Source organism: Peromyscus eremicus, chromosome 6, assembly GCF_949786415.1.
Source record: "Peromyscus eremicus chromosome 6, PerEre_H2_v1, whole genome shotgun sequence".
In the NCBI taxonomy this organism is placed as follows: Eukaryota; Metazoa; Chordata; class Mammalia; order Rodentia; family Cricetidae; genus Peromyscus; species Peromyscus eremicus.
In genome coordinates, this window is record NC_081421.1 from 73,361,406 (window position 1) to 73,383,549 (window position 22,144).

General features: G+C 42.2%; 1 protein-coding gene across 3 annotated transcripts in view; it reads left to right on the top strand.

The window, feature by feature from the left end:
- Positions 1–22,144, top strand: part of Spag17 (sperm associated antigen 17) — a 236,044-nt gene that overhangs the window by 104,027 nt on the left and 109,873 nt on the right. For all 3 annotated transcript variants that reach the window (XR_009379872.1, XM_059265953.1, XM_059265952.1), the window contains exons 9-15: positions 1,219–1,291; positions 1,496–1,608; positions 14,570–14,707; positions 14,794–14,907; positions 15,714–15,864; positions 19,093–19,320; positions 19,394–19,591. Coding sequence is in view for 2 of the 3 variants with exons in the window: in XM_059265953.1 (XP_059121936.1) it covers positions 1,219–1,291; positions 1,496–1,608; positions 14,570–14,707; positions 14,794–14,907; positions 15,714–15,864; positions 19,093–19,320; positions 19,394–19,591 (1,015 nt within the window). In the remaining variant the exon portion in view is untranslated. The remainder of the gene's footprint in view (positions 1–1,218; positions 1,292–1,495; positions 1,609–14,569; positions 14,708–14,793; positions 14,908–15,713; positions 15,865–19,092; positions 19,321–19,393; positions 19,592–22,144) is intronic.

Sequence of the window (22,144 nt, forward strand, 5' to 3'; positions counted from 1 at the left end):
TTGCTGTTATAAAACATTGTGATCAAAAGCAGCTCAGAAGAGATGTGTTTGTTTCATCTTAGAACTCTCAGGTCACATTCTCTTGATGAGGAAGTCAGGGCAGGAACTCAAGGCAGGAACTGAAGCAGAGGCCGTGGAGGAGCACTGCTCACTGAACCTTTGGAGATACCCAGGCCCTTTGGACCCCAGATGTGAAGCATTTAACTTTTGACATTGGTAAAGTCTGGGTTTACTTTAACTTAGTTGTGGCTGAGCCTGGACAAAAAAAGTATTTAACTTGTTTTTGACTTTATAGGACCCCACATTCAAGAGTCACTGGACTTTTGAAGAAACTAAACTTTCAAAGTCTTGGAATTTTTAAAGACCCTGGAACTTTTAAAAATTTGAATGTTTTGTATTGTGATATTGATGTTAGTGTGAGATCTTGGAGTAAACAAAGAAGGAAAGATTATTATTTAATAGTGTTGTATTCATGTGTCAAGGTGACAAGGGATCAAATACCCTAGTTAGATTTGGGGGGAGGGGGAACACAAACAACCCTGCACAAGTCATGTCCATCTGAGAAGAGGGCATTTCAACTGAGAAAATGGCTCTTTGAAATTGGCCTATAGGTGAGTCTGTGGGACATTTTCTTGACTAATGACTGATGCTTACTTAAGGGCCTGGCCCACTTTGGGCAATGCCATTCCTGAGTGGTCCTGAGGCATATAAAAAAGCAAACTGAGCAAGTCAATAAGCAATGTTCCTCCATGACATCTGCTTCAGTTCCTGCCTGCCCTGACTTCTCTCAGTGTTGGACTGTGTGACCAGAGAGTGTAAGATGAAATTAATCCCCCACCCCCAAGTTGCTTTTGGTCATGGTGCTTTATCATAACTACAGAAACCCTAAGACAGCCCCCGGAGTTGGAGAACAGAAGGTTTGAGAGAGGGGGACCAGGGTTAGACATATGGTGAGAGCCGAGCATGAATTGCCTGGTGGGAAATCTGTTGGGAAATCAGTATAATAATGTCCTGAAGAACAGGGGACAAGATGCACCAAGATAAGGATGCTTAAAAAAAAAAAAAAAAAAAAAAAGTACCATGACTGAAACCAAGACCAGGGGAATGTTCTGTGTCTGATCAGCTTTTTCACATCCTCATTTCTTAGGCTCCTCAGGGTGGATCTGTAATGTAAAAATAAGTTTGATGAAAGTACTTCTTTTCATTTTTTTTTCTCAGCCTTCACCTCCAACTGCTCCAGCCCCTGGAAAGAAGAAAGCACAATATGAAGAGCCACAAGCTCCCCCCTCAGGCATGTATGAAATCAGATGCTGAGGCGCCACCTCCTTCTGGCTTAAGCTGCCCTCCTTCCCTTCCACGCTGCTGTCAGCAGCCCCTCCCCCTACACTCTCAATGTTGATTAGCACCTGGCCACAGTTTGGATTTACGCACAGGATTTCAGGAAGAAATAGAGAATACATCTTAACTAGGCAATGTCATTTTCTGCATTGTACAGCGGCTTTTATCATCACCACCGAGGTAGACATGCGATATTACAATGACCTGCTGAATCCAATTCCGGAGGAGTTTATTTCTGTGCCCCTGATACTACACTGCATGCTGGAACAGGTGGGTAGATGTTGGGGCTTCCTCCAACCCCAGATACTAACCTTGACTAAATTATCTTTCTTCATTTCCAAATCTTAATATGATTTTATAATTTTACTCAGAATACCTGGATGCATGTCCACTTATTAAATCATAGATAAAACTAAAATTTGCTTTTATCATCAACTTCAGGCCTTTCTCTTGCTGTACTCTATCATTCATTTAATATTTCCCAAAGTTTGGGTATTTTTGTCAGCTTGGCACACACTAGAGTCACCTGGGAAGAGGGATCCTAAATTAAGAAGTTGCCTCCATCCAATTGGCCGTGGGCATGTGTGTAGAGCATGATGAATGTGGGAGGGCCTAGCCCACTATGAGCAGTGCCACCCCTGTGCAGGCTGAGGAAGTCACACAAGCCAGTAAGCTTCAGGTCTCTACTTCAGTTCCTGCCTCCAAGTTCCTGTTGTGAGTTCCTGCCTTGGCTTCCCTTCATGGTAGAATGTTACCTGACCACCAAAGGAACCCTCTCCAAGTGGTTTTTGGTCAATGTTTCACTACAACAACAGAAAGTAAAGTTAGACAGTAGAGTTATTTTAATGAAAGAGGAAAAGAGCCTAGACAGGAGTCTAGCCTGTTAATGGCTTTTAACCTTTAAGTGTTCGTTTTTAATTTATGTGTATGTGTGTGAATGCCTTCATGTATAGATGTACACCACACATGTGCAGGACTAGTGGAAGCCAGAAGAGAGAGTTCTGTCCTTTGGAACTGCAGTTACAGGGGCTGATAGCTGCCTGATGTGGGAGCTGGGCACCAACCCCAGTCCTCTGCAAGAGCAGTAAGCACTCTGCACTGCTGAGCCATCTCTCCAGGGTTGTCTTTAAAACCTTTGTCATTTTAGATTTAATCAGGGTGGTTTGTTGTTGTTTTTTTCCTACATTTGAAGCCGGTTCTAATTGTTAGTATTTTACACATAAATGTTTATTTGGTTTTCCCGTAGGGGTCAGGTTCTTTACGGTAGTCACTTAAATGCACGATGACAGTGAGGCAGTGAGGGCTGAGTATAAACCACCTGGTGGAAAAGCTGGTGCAGAAAAGGACACATAGTGTTCTCAAAGAGCCAGCTGCCAGCAGGCTGAAGCCTTAGGACACAAACCAAGCCATGGGGAAGCTCGGTGCTCCCAGGGACACTTCATAAACAGCACAGCGCCGCTGAGTCACACTCCTGCGTCTGGTGTTTTTATCTTTGTCATCTCTGTACTTGATTGTGGTCCTAACACCACAGCTGTCATATTCGTCTTTTCAAAGAAACGTCTTATTTTGCTGACCAACTCCTTTTTACTTATTTTGTGATTTCTCCATTTGTTTCCGATGGTTTGTATTTCTCTTCAGTAAAATCTTACTTCATTTATTTTCACTCTTTTATTTGGGGCTTATACTGCCCTTGTATTTCTTAGGCTGCATCAGATGTTTTCAGCATATTTAATTCTAAATATGGCACAGACTTATTTTACATGTGATTTCGTGAAGATTTATTACATTATTGACCAGTAAACATGGTCTTCAAGTGAGCAAGATAAAATTTTCTGACCTTATGTACGTGGTCATTTCTTTTGATTATTTAAAAAGAAGCACACACATATTCTTTCTCTTCTCCCTCTCTCTCTCTCTCTCTCTCTCTCTCTCTCTCTCTCTCTCTCTCTCTCATCACTAACAAACAAAACAATGCCATGAAGCATAAAATATTTTATTTCCTTGTTTTACAGATATGAAAACTGATGCTTAAAAGGGCTGAGTAGACTGTTCGGACAGTTAATAGTGGGAAAAGGAACCTACTTCTTCCAACAAAGTTTCTAACACCTCCACAGCCTTCCCAAAGAGCACCACTCCCTAGGGGCCAAGCTTTCAAACCACAACAAAGGGCATCACTCTGTTGATTTCCCATGGGACTCCACCTCTTAAAGGTCCCAGCACCTCAAAACTGCAACACCCTCCCCCCCCCCCGAGAACCAAGCGCTAACACATGACCCTGGGAGAGCAAAGTACACCCAAGCCTCAATAGTGCTGAGTATGACATTAGCTTATTTATTGATGTGATGTAAAGAGATTATAAACTGTCTTCCAACCACAATTCTAAGTAAAATCAAAAGTCCTTAGATTCCTTAAAGGTCTCAAAAGTGTGTTTCTGGCTGTTTGTGTCATTTCCTCCTGCCCCTCCCCACACAGATGCACAGATGAACATGCACACATATGTGCACACTCACGTACACCCACATTTCTCATTCACTTGAGTCTTCTATTTTTTCTCAGTTATATTATTCAATTTTACTTATGTTATTCAGCTCTACTTTGGTCTTCTACTCCACTTCTCTGCGTCACATCTCCTGTGAACTCATCTCCAGTACAAACGGCTTTCTCAGGTTGGCCATCCCTGCTGCCTCCTTTTCAAAGTTCCACAACATACAGGCAACTCCCTGTTCTTATCAACAGCTGTCCTTTTTCAAACATTCGGGCATCATGGAGTCTTAGCCATTGTGAGTGCTCACCAATACCTGACTGTGCTGGTTAGTTTTATGGCAACTTAACCCAATCCAGAGTCATCAGAGGAGAGGAGGGACCATGAGAAAATGCCTGCACAGGCTGTAGGCAAGCCTGTATGACACTCCCACTCCCATCCACCAAGGGCAGGCATCCCATGGATATCAAACAACCATGGTATATCAAGTTGCAGTGAGACTAGGCATATCCTCTCCTGTTAAGCCTGGATGAGGCAACCTGGTAGGAGGAAAGGATCCTCAAAGTAGGTAACAGTCAGAGACAGCCCCTGCTCTCACTGTTAGGAGTCCCACAAGAGGACCAAGCTACACAAGTGCAACATGTGCAGAGGGCCTAGGTCAGTCCCATGTAGGCTCCCTGGTTGTCAGTTCAGTCTCTGTGAGCCCCTGCGAGCCCAGGTTAGTTGATTCTGTGGGTTTTCTTGTGATGTCCTTGGCCCCTCTTGCTCCTATAATTCTTCTTCCTTTTCCCCAGGCTTCCCTAGCTCTGCCTAATGTTTGGCTGTGGGTCCCTGCATCTGTTTCCATCAGTTTCTGGGTGAAGCCTCTCTGATGACAGTTGAACAGGCACCAATATCATTAGGAATCATTTCATTGTCTTTTTTTTTTTTTTTTTTTTTTTGCCAGTCATGTTTGGTTCTATCCTAAGTCTTTGGGCTACCCTGCCTCTGGGTTCTGGCCCTCTAGGTAGTGTCAGGGGTAGGCTCCGTTACATGGTAGGGGACTCAGGCTGGACCAGTCATTGGTTGGCCACTCCTACAATTCCTGTGCCACCTTTACCCCAGCACATCTTGTAGTCAGGACAAATTGTAAGTCGAAAGTTTCGTGGCTGGGTTGGGGGTCTCACTCCCTCCACTGGAAGTCATGCCTAATTACAGGAGATGGCTGGTTCAGGCTCCATATCCTCCATTGCTAGGAGTCTTAGCTGGGCTCACCCTTAGAGATTGCTGGGAGTTTTTATTACACTAGGTTTTTAGCTCGTCCGAAGATGTCCCCCGATTCCAGTTGTCTCTCCCATACTCTCTCCCTCCATCCTCCCCCAACCTTAGCCTTCCTGTTCCCATCCCCCACCCCACCTTCCAGACCCCGCCCCCATTCACTAGCAATGTCTATTCTGTTTCCCATTCACAATGTCATTTGTGTGTCCCCCCTTGTTGCCTACCTTCTCTGGGTCTGTAGAGTACCCTTTACTTTACAGTTAATATCCACTTACAAATGAGTACATACCATGTTTGTCTTTCTGGGTCTGGGTTACCTCACTCGGGATGATCTTTTCTAATTCCATCCATTTGCCAGAAAATGTCATGATGTCATTGTTCTTAACAGCTGAGTAATACTCTATCGTGTAAATGTACCCCATTTTCTTTATCCATTCTTTGGTTGAGGGGCATCTAGGTTGTTTCTTGCTATTATGAATAAAGCTGCTATGAACATAGTTAAGCAAGTGTCCTTGTGGTATGGTGGAGTGTCATTTAGGTATGTGCCCAGAAGTGGAATAGCTGGATCTTGAGGTAGATATCTTAGCCATTCTGTCAGATGTAAGATGGAATCTCAGAGTCACTTTGATTTGCATTTCCCTAAGGATTTGAACACTTCTTTCAATGCTTCTTGATCATTTGAGATTCCTCTGTCAAGAATTCTGTTTAGATCTCTACCCCATTTTTAAACTGTATTATTTGGTTTGTTGATATATAGTTTCTTGAGTTCTTTACATATTTGGAATATCAGGCCCTCTGTCAGATGTGGGGTTGGTGAAGATCTTTTCCCATTCTATAGACTGCTGGTTTTCCTTTTGACTGTGTCCTTTGCCTTACAGAAGATTTTCAGTTTCATGAGGTCCAATATATTAATTATTGATCTTAGTACCTGTGCTATAGGTATTCTGTTCAGGAAGTTGTCTCCTGTGCCAATGAGTTCAAGGCTATTCCCCACTTTCTCTTTTATCAGGTTCAGTGTGTCTGATTTCATGTTGAGGTCTTTGATCCATTTGGACTTGAGTTTTGTGCAGGGTAATAGATTTGGATCTATTTGAATTCTTCTACATCCTGATATCCAGTTAGACCAGGACTATGTGTTGAAAATTTTTTTCCATTGTATAATTTTGGCTTCTTTGTCAAACACACACACACACACACACACATACACGTGTCCATATGTGGGTGGATTTACTTCTGGGTCTTCAATTCAGTTCCACTGATCAGCCTATCTGGTTTTTTTGTTTGTTTGTTTGTTTTGTTTTGTTTTTTGTTTTGCAATACACTTCAGTTCTACATATCAGCCACGGATTCCCTCATTCTCCCCGCTCCTGCCTCCCTCACCTTCCCCCCAGCCCACCCCCCATTCCCACCTCCTCCAGGGCAAAGCCTGCCCCACGGACTGAGATCAACCTGGTAGACTCAGTCCAGGCAGGTCCAGTCCTCTACTCCCAGGCCGAGCCAAGCCACCCTGCATAGGCCCCAGGCTTCAAACAGCCAACTCATGCAATGAGCACAGGACCAGGTCCCACTGCCTGGATGCCTCCCAAACAGATCAAGCCAATCAACTTTCTCACCCATTCAGAGAGCCTGATCTAGTTGGGGACCCCTCAGCCATTGGTTCATAGTTCATGTGTTTCCATTCGTTTGGCTATTTGTCCCTGTGCTTTATCCAACCTTGGTCTCAACAATTCTTGCTCATATAAACCCTCCTCTTTCTCACTAATTGGACTCCCAGAGCTCCACCCAGGGCCTAGCCATGGATCTCTGCATCCAGATCCCTCAGTCATTGGATGGGGTTTCTAGCACGACAATTTGGGTATTTGGCCATCCCATCACCAGAGTAGGTCAGTTCGGGCTGTCTCTCGACCATTGCCAGCAGTCTGTTGTGGGAGTATCTTTGTGGATTTCTGTGGGCCTCTCTAGCACTTTGCTTCTTCCTATTCTCATGTGGTCTTCATTTACCATGGTCTCCTATTCCTTGTTCTCCCTCTCTGTTGTTGATCCAGCTGGGCTCTCCCGCTCCCCCAAGCTCTCTTTCCCTTGACCCTCGCCCTTCATTACCTGTGGGAGCCCGTTCTCGGGTTCCTGGTGGCTTTACCCAGCAGGTCCTCATAGAGGATGATTAGACCACGGGCCTGAGGGCAGATGTCTGAGATTGGCTGTGCTGGGGGAGGAGGTCTTTTGCTCTACCCCTTGGCGTCTCTATAAAAACCCTGGGGCAGAGACAGTCGGGGCCTGTTGGAATAGGTTCCAGGCCCTCTCAAGGCTATCCTTTATTTTCTATCTGTTTATCTCCGCGATATTCTCCGCAATAAATCCTTCTATCTAATATTTCCTGCTGCTCGCACTCAAGAAACCTCTGGGGAACTGTGGGGGTGGTTGGGTAAATGCCCCACAATTACCCCCACTCATGTCCAGGCTGTTCATGTAGATCTCTTCCATTTCTCCGTCATTGGGCGATCCCCGTGTCTTTCTTTGGGTCCTGTTTTCCAGGTAGCCTCCATGGTGATGTGAGTAGCAGTCCAATCATCCTTGTTCCACATCTAGTATCCTCCTATGAGTGAGTACATACCATGTTTGAGATCAAGAAAGCCTATCTGTTTTTATGCCAATACTATTTGGTTTTTATTACTATATCCCTGTAGTGGTAGAGCTAGAAATCAGGGATGGTGATACCACCAGAAGTGCTCTTATTGAACAGGATTGTTTTAGCTATCTTGGGTTTTTTGTTTTTCAGTATGAAATTAAATATTGTTCTTTCCAGGTCTGTAAAGAATTGTGTTGGAATTTTGATCAGGATTTCTTTGAATCTGTAGATTGCTTTTGGTAAGATGACCATTTTTACTATGTTAATCCTACTGGTCCATGAGCATGTGAGATCTTTCTATCTTTTGATATCTTCACCAATTTCTTTCTTCAAAGATTTGAAGTTCTTATTGTTTGGTTAGAGTTACACCAAGATATTTTATATTATTTGTGCCTGTTGTAAAGGGTGCTGTTTCTCCAATTTCTTTCTCAGCTCATTTATTGTTTGTATATAGGAGGGCTACTGATTTTTTGTTAGTTAATTTTGTATCCAGCCACTTTGATGAAGGTGTTTATCAGCTGTAGGAGTTTTCTGGTGGAATTTTTGCAATCACTTATGTATACTATCATGTCATCTGCAAATAGTGATACTTCAACTTCTTCCTTTCCAATTTGTATTCCCTTGATCTCTTTCAGTTGTCTTACTGCTCTAGCTAAAACTTCAAGTGCAATGTTGAATACATATAGAGAGAGTAGACAGCCTTGTCTTGCATGATTTTAGTGGAATTGCTTTAAGTTTATCTCCATTTAATTTGATGTTGGCAATCAGCTTGCTGTATATTGCCTTTATTATTGTTAGGTATGTCCCTTGTATCCCTGATCTCTCTAAGACCTTTATCATGAAGGGGTGTTGGGTTTTGTAAAAGGCTTTTTCAGAATCTAACGAGATGATCATGTGGGTTTTTTCTTTCAGTTTGTTTATATGATGGATTATATTAATAGATTTTTGTATGTTGAACCATCCCTGAGTCTTTGGGATGAAGCCCACTTGATCATGGTCGGTGATCTTTTCAATGTGTTCTTGGATTCAGTTAGTGGGTATTTTACTGAATTTATTTGCATCAATATTCATGAGGAAAATTGGTCTGTAATTCTCTTTCTTTGTTGAGTCTTTGTGTGGTTTGGGTATCAAGGTGACTACGACCTCAGAAAATGAATTTGACAATGTTCCTTCTGCTTCTATTTTGCGGAATAATTTGAAGAGTATTGGTATTAGCTCTTCTTTGAAAGTCTAGTAGAATTGTGCATTAAAACCATCTAGCCCTGGGCTTTTTTTTTGAGGGGTTGGGACACTTTTAATGACTACTTCTATTTCCTTAGAGATTATAGGTCTATTTAAATTGTTTATCTGATCTTTATTTAATTTTGGTAAGTGGTATCTATCAAGAAAATTATCCATTTCTTTTAGATTTTCCAGTTTTGTGGAGTACAGTTTTTTTGAAGTATGACCTAATGATTCTTTGGCTTTCCTTGGTATCTGTTGTTATGTCCCCCTTTTTTTCTGATTTTGTTAATTTGGATATTCTCTCTCTCTGCCTTTTAGTTAGTTTGGATAGGGGTTTGTTGATTTTTCTCAAAGACCCAATCCTTTGTTTCATTGATTCTTTCAATTGTTCTCTGTTTCTATTTTACTGATTTCAGCTCTGAGTTTGATTATTTCCTTCCTTCTAGTCCTCTTGGGTGTATCTGCTTCTTTTTTGTTCTAGAGCTTTCAGGTGTGCTGTTAAGTCACTAGTGTGAGGTCTCTATAATTTCTTTTTATGAAGGCATTTAGTGCTGTGAGTTTTCCTCTTAGCACCACTTTCATTGTGTCTCATAAGTTTGGGTATGTTGTACTTTCATTTTCATTGAATTCTAGGAAGTCTTTAATTTCTTTATTTCTTCCTTGAATCAGTGATAATTCAGTAGAGTTGTTCAGATTCATGAGTTTGTAGGTTTTCTGTTGTTTCTATTGTTACTGAAATCCAGCTTTAATTCATAGTGGTCTGATAAGATACTGGAGGTTATTTTAATTTTCTTGTGTCTATTGAGACTTGGATTGTGACTGAGTATGTGGTCAGTTTTAGAGAACATTCCAAGAAGTGCTGAGAAGAAGGCATATTCTTTTGTGTTTGTGTGAAATGTTCTGTAGATATCTGTTAGGTCCATTTGAGTCATAACGTCTGTTAGTTCCATTATTTTTCTGTTTAGTTTCTGTCTGGACAACCTGTCCGTTGGTGTGAGAATGGGCTATTGGAGTCTCCCACTATTATGTGTGGGGTTCCATGTGTGATTTAAGCTTTAGTAATGTTTCTTTACAAACACGGGTGCCCTTGCATTTGGGGCATAGATGTTCAGAATTGAGATGTCATCCTGGTGGATTTTTTCTTTAACAAATATAAAATGTCCTTCTCCATCTTTTTTGATTAATTTTAGTTTGAAATCTATATTGTTAGATATTAGGATAGCTGTCCCAGCTTTCTTCTTAGGTCCATTTGATTGGAAAATCTTTTACCGACCCTTTATTCTGAGCTAATGTCTATCTCTGAAGTTGAGGTGCATTTCTTGTATGCAGCAGAAGGATGGATCCTGTTTTCATATCTACCCTGTTAGCCTGTGTCTTTTTATTGGGAAATTGGGTTCATTGATACTGAGAGATATTAATTACCAATGATTGTTAATTCCTGTTATTTTGTTGTTGGTAGTGGTGGTGGTTGTGTGTGTGTGTGTGTGTGTGTGTGTGTGTTTTCCTTTTTTGGATTTTGTTGGTGTGAGATTATCTTTTGCCTCTGTGTTCTTGGGTGTAGTTACCCTCCTCAGATTAGAGTTTCCCTACTAGTACCTTCTGTAGGGCTGGATTTGTGGATAGACATTATTTAAATTTGACTTTGTCATGAAATATCTTTTTTTTTCTCCATCTATGGTGATTGAAACTTTTGCTGGGTGTAGTAGTCTGGGATGGCATCTGTGGTCTCCTGGAGAAGGACATTTTATATTCGTTAAAGAAAAAATCTACCAGGATGACATCTCAATTCTGAACATTTGTGCCCCAAATGCAAGGGCACCCACATTTGTAAAAGAAACATTACTAAATCCAGGCCCTTCTGGCTTACAGAATCACTGTTGAGAAGTCGAGTGTAATTCTAATAGGTCTGTCTGCCTTGTGTATGTTACTTGGAATTTTTTCCTTGCAGCTTTTAATATTCTTTCTTTTTTCTGTACGTTTAATGTTTTGATTATTATGTGGCACAGGGACTTCCTCTTCTGATCCACTCTATTTGGTGTTCTGTAAGCTTCTTGTACCTTTATAGGTGTATTCTTCTTTAGATTAGGAAAATTTTCTTCTATGATTTTTTTAAATAGACCTTCTGGGTTTTTGAGCTGGGATTCTTCTCCTTCTTCTATTCCCATTATTCTTAGGTTTTGGTCTTTTCACAGTGTCCCAGGTTTCCTGGATATTTTTCGTTAGGAGTTTTTAGATTAAACATTTTCTTTGACCGATGAATCTATTTCTTCTGCTGTATCTTCAACACAGATTCTCTCTTCATATGTAGTTCCTGTATGCTTTCCCAGATTTTCCATTTCCAGAATTCCCTCAGTTTGTTTTCTTTATTGCTTTTATTTTGATTTTCAGGTCTTAAATAGTTTCTTTCACCTGTTTGTTTTTATTGGCTTTCTTGGCATTCTTTAAGGGATTCATTGATTTCCTCCAATTTTTTGGTTGTCTTTTCCTCAATTTCTTTAAGGGAGTTTTTCATTTCCTCTTTAAGGACTCCTACCATAAAGTGGTTTTAAGGTCATTTTCTTGTGCTTCAGCTGCTTTGGAATATTCAGGACTTGCTGTCATAGGATAGCTGGGCTCTGGTGGTGCTGTATTGCCCTGGCTGCTGTTGATTGTATTCTTACTCTGGCATTTAGGCATCAGGGTTTAGGATGATTAGGTCTAGGTCTTGATTTCTGAGTTTGTCTTTGTTGGATGTGTGTTGTGTTCCTTGGTATGTTTCCTCTTTGGTCTTCTATTTGTAGCCTGGATTAATGATGGCCAGTGTGACCTCTAATCTAGTAGGGAGTTTCATCCAAGTTGGGAGCTGGCTTTCTGGAGGTTAGCTTGGCCTTTGGTGCAGTGGGGAGGGTGGGTGTGGGTGTGGGTCATTGTTCTTCTGACTGGTGTGGCCTAAACCTGAGCAGCAGGAATATCCAGGGGTTGGGGACAGAGCCTAGCCTCAGGGCTGGCATGGGAGGGCCTGGTGGTGGAATGGATTTGGGGAACAGAATCTAGGGAGTGGGCTTATGGCATTTTCCTAATTAGTGATTAATGGGGAAGGCCCAGTCCATTGTGGGTAGTGCCATCCCTGGGTTGGTGGTCCTGAGTTCTATAACAAAACAGACTGAGCAAATCATGATGAACAAGCCAGTTAGCAACACCTCTCCATAGATTCTGCATCCACTCCTGCCTCCAGGTCCCTGCCCTGTTTGAGTTCCTACCCTGACTTCCCTTTGATGATGAACTGTGATGTGGAAGCATAAGCTGAATAAACCCTTTCCTCCCCAAATTTCTTTGTTCTTGGTATTTCATAGCACAAATAGTAACCCTAACGAAGACACTGAGCTGCTAACTCACTGACTGGATCCTCAGGAAATCTCTTATATCTTCAAATGCTGTTTGGAAGGATGTTACCTCAGGATTTTCCATGTCTTCAAATTTTCTTTCTCTTCTTTTTTTTTTTTTTTTTTTTTTTTTTGTTTGTTTGTTTATTTCGAGACAGGGTTTCTCTGTGTAGTTTTGGTGACTGTCCTGGATCTCACTCTGTAGACCAGGCTGGCCTCAAACTCACAGAGATCCTCCTGGCTCTGCCTCCCAAGTACTGGGATTAAAGGCATGTGCCACCACCGCCAGCCTCTTTCAACTTTCTTGAGTGAGGATTTCTAGCTTAACTCCTTGTTGTTCCTCTGTTCCCTGGAGCTAGTCTGCTATTGAAGTTGTGTTTTAGCAAGCACACTTGAAATTTGTAAGTTCTCTAATTCATTTCACAATGGCTTATGCTTGTCCTTGGGTCACAGAGGTTCTCTCCCTGGCACATAAATGGCCACACATGACATAAACATTCCTTCTTTAAAAAGACCTTATTTTTAATTATGTGTATGTGTTTACCACTGGGTACGTGTGTGCCCACAGGGGTCATAAGAGGGTATCAGATCCCCTGCAGCAGGTGTTCCAGGCAATTGTGAGCCACCAGACCTCAGTGCTGGGAACAGAACTCAGGTCCTCTGGAAAGCCAGGATCTTAACCACTGAGTCATCTCTGCATGCCTATACAAGGTTTCCTTTAAAGTCTTTTTCAGACTCTATCATCTCTGTTACCTCCAGGGTATTTTTTTTAAATGTGTACTGACTCCATTTTCTAGACAGTTAACATTAACAGTTTCCTTTACCTTGGAAGGTTTTAGTGAGACCAATGGTTTTATTATGTCAATGTATTCGAAAAAAGCTTGAGTCTCTAAAACCTCTAAATGTTGCATTCTCATGACTTTGTTTACCAGATTCTCCTATTTTATTCAAATGAACTCAAAACAGTGACTGTTCCATAAATACCTATTAAGTTCCAGTTAACCAGAAGGATGGCTGAGGCGTCCCACTTTGCCCCTTGACTGACAGGCTCCTGGTAGATATGTGTGGGATGAATAAAGACCAGAGAGTTGAGGGGGCGAGAAAACCAAACATTGAAGTAACGGGTGCCATTTTACAGTACTAGATGTAAGAGTTCAGCTCTTCAGACATAGAGCAGTTTTAATTTTTCCTTTACGATGTCAATGAATCTATGAGATAACTGGAAGATAAGAAATAGCAGCAGTAGTGAGTGTTTTGAAAGACTGGGTATTTATTAAAGGTAAAGAACCTGGGACTCTTCTCTCTGAGAGCAGTGATTCTCAACAGGGAGTTATTTGACTCCCCTGAAGACACTTTGCAGGGAGGAGAGGAGATGGGTTCACAACAATGGAAAGGACGCCACTAAATACTCCAGTGTGCAGGGCAGCACTCCCCAAAAATCCAAATAACTAATCCAGAATGTCACTGCTGCCAAAGCTGATCAGCCTTGTAGAAGAGTATGAAATTATAACAATGATGCTAATACTTAAAGGCGAAAAGCAAGACTGTTTATTAGATGCCTATATTAGGTATTTAGTTGTATTTCAACTTTTTTTACTTGCTACCCAAGCAAAATTGAACAAGGCATTTAACCCTTCTAGACCTTGCTTTGCCCACATTAAAGTAACTATTATCTATTACTTATCTCATTATTCAACATTTCTCTATATTTGAAAACAAAACAAAAAACAAACAAAATGAATAATGACTTGGCCTGACCTCCCTATTCTTCGGTTTAAAACATGTAGAGTTGGACTAAACAATTAAGTCACTCACCTTTGTTTTATTCGCTATCAAATGGAAAATGATATACATGCCAGCTAGTGGCAGTGAGGCTCATGGGAGTTAGTATGTGTGCAGATACCACACAGTACCCGGCAGGTAGTAAACATATGCTTAAGTATATGCTGAATCCAAAGTTTTGTGAGCACTATTTCAGGGCCTTATGAGAAAGAATGAGTACTTTAAAAAATCTGTATTGTAACTCTTACTGCTGTCAAGTTTACTGCTTTCTACTTCTAGCTGATATCATCTATTTTAATGCAGGTATTAAAATGATATCTAATGCAGGGATTGCAAGCATTTTCTGTTTTATTTTTGTCATCAGTGACACATTGCTGCCATGGGTGCTGGTATTTCAGTGGACCTGCCTCCTCCTTGTTAAGAGCAATGGGAATGCATCAGCAAAGAACTGACTTTTAACCCACTCACACCCCCCCCCCCCGCTGTTTTCCTCAATAGGTCATAGCAACTGAGGAAGACCTCATCCCCCCGAGTTTGGTGGAGCCACCCCCCAGAGCAGATGGGTTAGACTACAGAATTGCAGCTCACATCGTGTCCATCCTGCCTTCGCTCTCCCTGTCTGAGAAGGAAAAGAAGGTCAGAACATGAGTGAATCCAAGTTTTTGTACTTTGAAAACCAGTATGCATTATTTCACTACATTGATATTTTTTAATTTAAATAGAATCTCCATGAAATCTTCCTAAGTGAAGGAGAAAGTGAAAGCAAAGCAGCCCCCAAAGGCCCTCTCCTACTGAACTACCATGATGCCCATGCCCACAAGAAGTATGCACTGAAGGTAATAATTAGGCCACCTCCCTCCCATAGCTGATGAGAAGAGGTGTGCTTATGATTCATTAGTTCTGGGGATCTTGTTGGATGATCTTATCAACCAATGCTAATGGACTGATATAGAATAGATACCTGCTGACATGGGGGCTCAAAAAACAGGGGCTGATAGGGGAGAAGTATGTCAGCAAAGAACACTTGCCTAATCACAGAGTTCGAGTTAACCACTGACTTGATTATCACCACTATTAGATTTGCATTAAAAGTTTATGGTCAGGTGCTGAAGAAGTGCTTGAGCAGTTAAGATTACTCGCTGCTGGTGCAGCGGACCCAGGTTCAGTCCCTAAAACCCATGTCAGGCAGCTCAGAACGGTGTGTAACTCCAGCTCCAGGGGATCTCTTCTGGCCTCCAGTGGCATCTACACACAGATATACACACATACACGTAAATAAAAATGAATCTTGAAAAACATCACGGGCATTTGCTTTAAATAGCTGCTGCTATGAAATACTAGCGGAGGCCATCAGAGGATCTCAGATGGGGTAGATAATGCACGAGAAACTTCAGCAGCTTATCACCAAGTATGAAGGCTCAGTTGCTTCTGTGTTCCAGGAACTTCTGGAAAAGTGAAAACGAGCTTTTTTGACCTTATCCCAAATACTGCATTTGTCATCCTCAATTACCCCTGATCTCCCCTGTTTCCAGATAATGAGAATGGAGATACCATGTTTAGCCTTCTCCGTACGCATAAGGCATTTGACAGCTCTCTTTAATGTTTTCTGACATGTTTCTCTCTCTCTCTCTTTTCTTGTAAGGACCAGAAGAATTTTGACCCAGTTCAAATTGAGCAGGAGATGCAGTCCAGGCTGCCACTGTGGGAATTCCTTCAGTTCCCTCTGCCCCCTCCATGGAACAGCACTAGGAGACTCGCCACCATCCACGAGCTTATGCATTTCTGTACAAATGGTGAGTTCATTGCTTTGTATATTCAACTTAACTAATAGTCACATGTCCTCTTTAAATTGTACCCCCCCCAAAAAAAAACAAAACAAAACAATTTGATCACTGAAAGGCCTTCCAGAGACTGAGGTTTGACAAATTACAACTCTCTTGCCTTTAACAGAGCTGTCACTAGCTATGTGGAAGCTCTGACGTGTAGCGTTCTGCAATTTGATGTACTGGGTTTTCTTTCCACTATATTTCCTTAACCACAACACTTCCCCGAGTCCCTGTATCCCACATCCCTACTGGCATCATTTAAGGATGATGTAATCCATCCTACTTACAAGGAGGAATGGCTCATATATCTATAAAAATATAAAGATGAACAAAAACCTCCCATCCCAAGTTACCATAGTCCCTTTCCCAGAAAAGAAAAAAAAATGAAAAATAAAAAGGCCTCATCACGGAATGAACTCCTTTATGATTGTAGAAAACCACACAAACCATACAGCACAGTGGCATTCCCTGAGGAACAGGAAGAGAAAGTCTGAGCAGATGACTTTGCCCCAACTGAGCACTGTCAGTCTAGAGTCTCATACTCTAGTTTCAAGCAGCATAAGTCATTTTAGAATTCTAGAATTATGCTCAATGGAAACTTGAAGTCTTCCTCCTCCTCCTCCTCCTCCTCCTCCTCCTCCTCCTCCTCCTCCTACTCCTCCTCCTCCTCCTCCTCTGTTTTTGGTTTTGGTTTTTAGTTTTTTGGTTTTATTGGTTTTATTTTTGTTGTTGTTTTGTGTGTGTGTTTGTTTGTTTGAAGACAGGGTTTCTTTATGTAGCCCCAGCTGTCCTGGAACTTGATCTGTAGACCAAGCTGGCCTTGAACTCACAGAAATCCACCTACCTCTGCAGGTGTGAGCCGCCACCACCAGGAAATATCCTTCTTCTATCCAGCCTGAATCAATACATTGGACACATTTGTACTTGTCTATCTGTGCTGATAATAAAATGCATTATATTCCAGTGTAAAATACAGCCACCGAATGATTCTGGGTAGTAGATTAGGAAGTCCCCAGGAACCTTATAACTGCACCTCATCATGAGAAACAACCCTGCCTCACACCATCCCCACTGCCTAAGTGGGCAGCTGTGTTTCTACTCTTCATGTGACAGAGGATGTTGAAGTCTGGACCGTCCTCATCTGTTAATTCGGTCAAGTGGTTAGCCTGGGGCTCTTCCCCGGGTTGCAACATAGTGAGGGTCAAAGAGAACAGAAGAGACCATGAGAGGCAGATTTAAATACAAGCCACTCTTGTCGGTGTCCCGTATACAAGTTCAACTCTCTCTGCATGTCTTTGCCTCCCAGTTCCTTTCGGGTGCTTTCCCGGGAATCCAGGATGCTCCTCACCCCTCTTTATAAAGCAGGGTTTTGTTTTGTTTTGTTTTTTTCACAATAACCAAGCCTCTTGCCCATTCTTCACTGAGGACTGATAGGTGGCAGATTGTTTTCTTCTATCTCTTTACCTTGAGTCCCTCCACAATTCTTTGCGGGTCAAAGAGAAGAAACGGAAGATCTGGGTCATCTGACTTTGACTGTAGTATCCACTTGATGGATTGTGAGCACTTCCTTGAATCATCCCTGCACAGGAGGGTGGAAAGGAAAGAAAAATGGTGTGATGAGGAACAATTAAAAATCCCTGTCCAACGTCATCCTGAGATGGACTTCTGAAAGCAGTATTTATAGCCAGAAATTAAATTTCTTTTTTTTTTTCAGTACTGATGATTGAATCTAGGACTTGGCACATGATAGGCAGTTTCCCTACCACTGAGCTACATTGCCAGTTACAGAAACTGAAATATGAAGAAAGATATATTGTAGAACCATAAAATCTCCTAACTGAAATGAACTTCAGAATTCACCTAGTCCAAATGTATTTCCGGATAAGAAATCTGAAATCCTGGCAAGCTAAACTATTGGTTCTAGGGTTGTAATAATAGTACAGATGCGTGATGGAAATTCTGGCCCTTGGGTGCTCTCACTAGGGAAGGGAAGGCAAACATCATATAAAGCTCATGTGCCTTCTCTGAGCCTTAACTGACCCTAGTCCTGGGGGTAGAGGGATGAAGAGACGGCCCCTTGTTAGCATGCCACTGAAGAGTGAGCAGATCCAAGCTAACCTCCTCTCATGAGAGGAAGGAGAGTAGGAGGGAGGGGCCATTACATGAGGGAGGAGGATGCCAGGGGATGAAGGGAGAAGTTGAAGAGAGGAGTGGCGGGGGGGGGGGGAACATGATCAAAATATATTGTATGCATGTATGACATTCTCATAGATTTTTTTTAAAAAAGGGAAGTTATAAATCAATATTTCTAATGAGCGTAGATATTAAACTCATCAAGAAAATACTTGCAAACCAAATTCAACAGCACATCAAAAGACTTGTACACACACACACACACACACACACACACACACACACACACATGCACATTGAGAATCCCATCTCATCTCAGACTACTCTTGGGACTCTGATACAGACTGAACCCTGAAGTCACCCTGCTTCCTTTTCACTTACATCCCACATCCGCCATGGCCCAGTGCCACCCCAGGCTGGTCCACCACAGCTCCCCGGGCTCTTTCAGTGGCATCCCGACCACCTTATGTGTTTTCACCTTGTCACTAGGAGTCTTTTATCCGTGCAACAACCAGGACACCTTTCAGAGGATGTCCATCGGGCCGTGTGCCTGCTTTGCTCAAAAGCTCTCAGTGACTGTTTGACGGATGCAGTTGAACAGAGACAACCGAGCTCTGATAAACTTTGAAGTACAAATATGGAAAGTGGCAGTGCTTGAAGGAGGCTTTTTCTGAACCTGAATTTACAGAGAAATCTTCCAAGTGTCATAGACACAAATGACAACTTTCAAAAGCCATCTGTGCCAAAACAAAATCTTAAATATATGGTATTTAAATCAATACAGTACTGTGGAAAGTTCAGGCAAGTGAGCATGGGTACCAAACACTGATCAAGCCATCAAGTTGTTTGGCTGTAACCCTCAGATCTGTTACATCTGTACTGTGATTTTCTTAGTACTTTGGCCCTTTGATATTTGTTGAAGACTTTTGAAGTCTGTATTTTAAGTGAGGTCAGCACCCATCATGGCATGAACCATTGGCACTCCTCAGCTGCCCTTGGGTCAGCCCTGTATCATGTACTAATAAGAGCCTTCCTCAAGGCAGGGGGCCTGCTCTCTTGCAGAAGTGCTGAGCTGGAATGAAGTAGAACGAGCCTTCAAGGTGTTTACTTTTGAGAGCCTGAAGCTGTCCGAGGTGGACGAGGCAGGGCAGCTCAAGCCCGCCGAGGTGGTCAGTCAGACAGACATTGAGAATTTCAACATTCCGTGGGACAACCCTGCCAGGTTTGCTAAGCAGATAAGGCAGCGGTGCATGCACAGGATGAGCACCCAGAAGGCCAAGCCAGTGACAGGTAAGCTGCATGGAAGGGGTGAGGGGCAGCCACCCCGGTACTGTATCTAATAGATGCTCTTCATCCTGACTAGTCACCGAGAACAAAGACAGAACACTATTTGTAGACCAGAATTTGTCAAAGGCTGACCAAGAAGCTGAGAGATACAGAAATTCCCCAGATACCGATCAGCCTGCTGCCAACAGTGTGAAGCCTTCTATTTCTGACACCATGAGACAGCTATCGGAGAAGGAGACCATTGGGTCCATGTGTCCCCAACCAGAGTCCTTGGGTAAGTGAAAGTATATGTAGACTCCGTTATGCTTAGACACAAAAAGAGAGCAAAGTTCAAAAGGGATAATTTAAAGGTAAATGCTTATTTACTTCATCTGAAAAAAGACTCAATATCTAAATTAATTGGTTAAGTAAATGTACTGAGTGTGGTTTCTCGGTCCTTCCTTCCCAACTCTGTTTTTCAAAGCATCCTCTCAGTTCACTCTTCCCATAAGCAGCTCAGTACCATGGACATCATTAAAACTTTCACCAATACTACTTCATGGTTGCATGGTAAAAATTACTTTAAAATTACTTGTAATGACCTAACAAATGCCAAGTATAAATAGAGCTTGGCACGAAACCAGTACTCGATGGGTGTACCTTCCTTATTGCTCTTATTTTAGCTCAGGTTTACTTTACTTTAATCCTCAGGTACAGCCCTATAAGTAGCGTTAGGAGGTACCAAGTGCACTGGGTTGAATCTGCATGTGCCTTACACACAGCTGTCTTGTGACTGTCTACCTGAAACACAGCTCCTTTATGTCCCTGCATATCATTCTCAACATCTACCTACTACCTGATGAAGGGAGTGTGGTCTCCTTCACACATTTCTAGCATCACATCCTTATCCTAAAGTCTCTTTGCACCTTGTCCCTTTCCCCCATATTATGTGCTGTAGCCAAGAGATGTCATAGTTGAGCTATACTTCCTTTATGTCTTGCTATGTCTTGCTATGTCTTGCTACTTTCTGTAACCATTCACATGACCAGTAAGACCTCCATAATACCACAGCTTCTTGGAGGTAGCAAGTATGTTTATTTATGAAATATTAACTTTATCCTGGGCTGTACAACCAATTGTAGTAAATTTTCACAGGACTAAAATTACACAGAATATAGTCTCATAATACAGTGACATAGTGGACATTAATTGCAAAAAGGAGGTACCATATGACTGAAAACTAGGAAATACACCTACATATCACATCTAGGTGAAAGAAAACCTTACAGTAGGAATTAGGAACTATTTCAAACTGAGAAATAATAAAAACACTGGGCATAAAAAGGAACTAGGAGTTAGGAACTATTTTAAACTGAGTAATAATAAAAAAACACTGAGCATAAAAATGTATATGATACAGCTGAAGAAGATTATGCTGACACACTGACAGCTTTGAATTAGCACATTCCAGAAAGATCCTGAAAGTTAACTAGTTAAACTTCAACCCCAAATTATTTAGCTATACAAAGGGGCAACATTAAGAAAACACCAAAGTGACTGCTCCATGATAGGGGGGTGGAAGGGTATTATGGATAAGAGACAAACAGAAAGACAGACAAGAAGTGAGGCATAGCACAAATCCTAATTAGTCTTAATAACAAAATGCAGGAGCCAGATATCAGGGTAAATGCTGAAAGATCAGAGAGACAAAGGAGCAAGCCACAGCCACCTCTTAACTATTAACTCCTCAGCCTGAAAGGGGTGAGCTCCAGGCTCTGCCCACCTTATATTCCTCTCTCTGCCCAGCCATATCACTTCCTATTTTCTCCTCCCTAGTGCTGGGACCAAAGGCATGAGATCCTAAGTGCTGGGATTAAAAGTGTGTGCCACCACTGCCTGGCCTCTATGGCTAACTAGTGGCTAGCTCTGCACTCTGATCTCCAGGCAAGCTTTATTTGTTAGAGCATGAACAAAATATCACCACACAGAGGGATGGAGAAAAGGGGAGAAAGAGAGAAACAGAGCTTGGGAGATGAGAGAGAATAACCAGAGACATCTGGAACAGTCCAGAGCAAAGAGAGAAAGAAGTAGACTGGACATGGCCTGGGCTAGGGAAGCAGAGCATGGAAAATCATAGAGGTTATAAAGATGATGAGAGCTGGGAAGAAGGAAGCCCTGAGCTGGAGATGGCCTGGGAGTTTAGGGTAGAGGAGGAGTATGGGGCCTTTGAAATGTATAATTGCTACTTGTAAATAGGGACTGAAGGAGGCTGGAGGCCAGCACGGGCTTTGATATGCACCACAGGCACATGTCAATGGAGAGCCACATGTCCCTTCTGCAAGAGGTCAGAGAAATTACTCCTTATGGCAGACAGGCTGGCACCTGCTTCCCAAGTTCCTGAGGGATGCTGGCTTTTATCTAACCACCAGAAATCCTTCTATAGTCCAGGTTGAGCTCATTTCTGGACATATGTGCTTCCTGAGACCTAACCATAGTGATGAAAAAAAAAAAAAAGGCCAAATGAAGTAGCAGAGGAAAACAATGGCATGGAAGTAAATCAATGGACTAGAAGAGCAAAACCACAAATGCTGGCTATCTGAAAAAGGCAAGCTAAATTACCAAACGTTTTATAAGGCTAGTTACAAAAACAGATGAGAAGGCACAAATACCCATATCAAGAGTAATACCTTCTCAGAAATAAAAATCCTGTCAGGGACAAAGAGGCAGACTTCACTCAGATCCTGTAGAGATTACAAAGATAGAGAGGGCTGAGCCTGGAGGAGCTGCCTGGAACCACCCCTACTAGAACCCGGGGCAAGAAGATCACAGGTCCAAGGACCATCTGGGC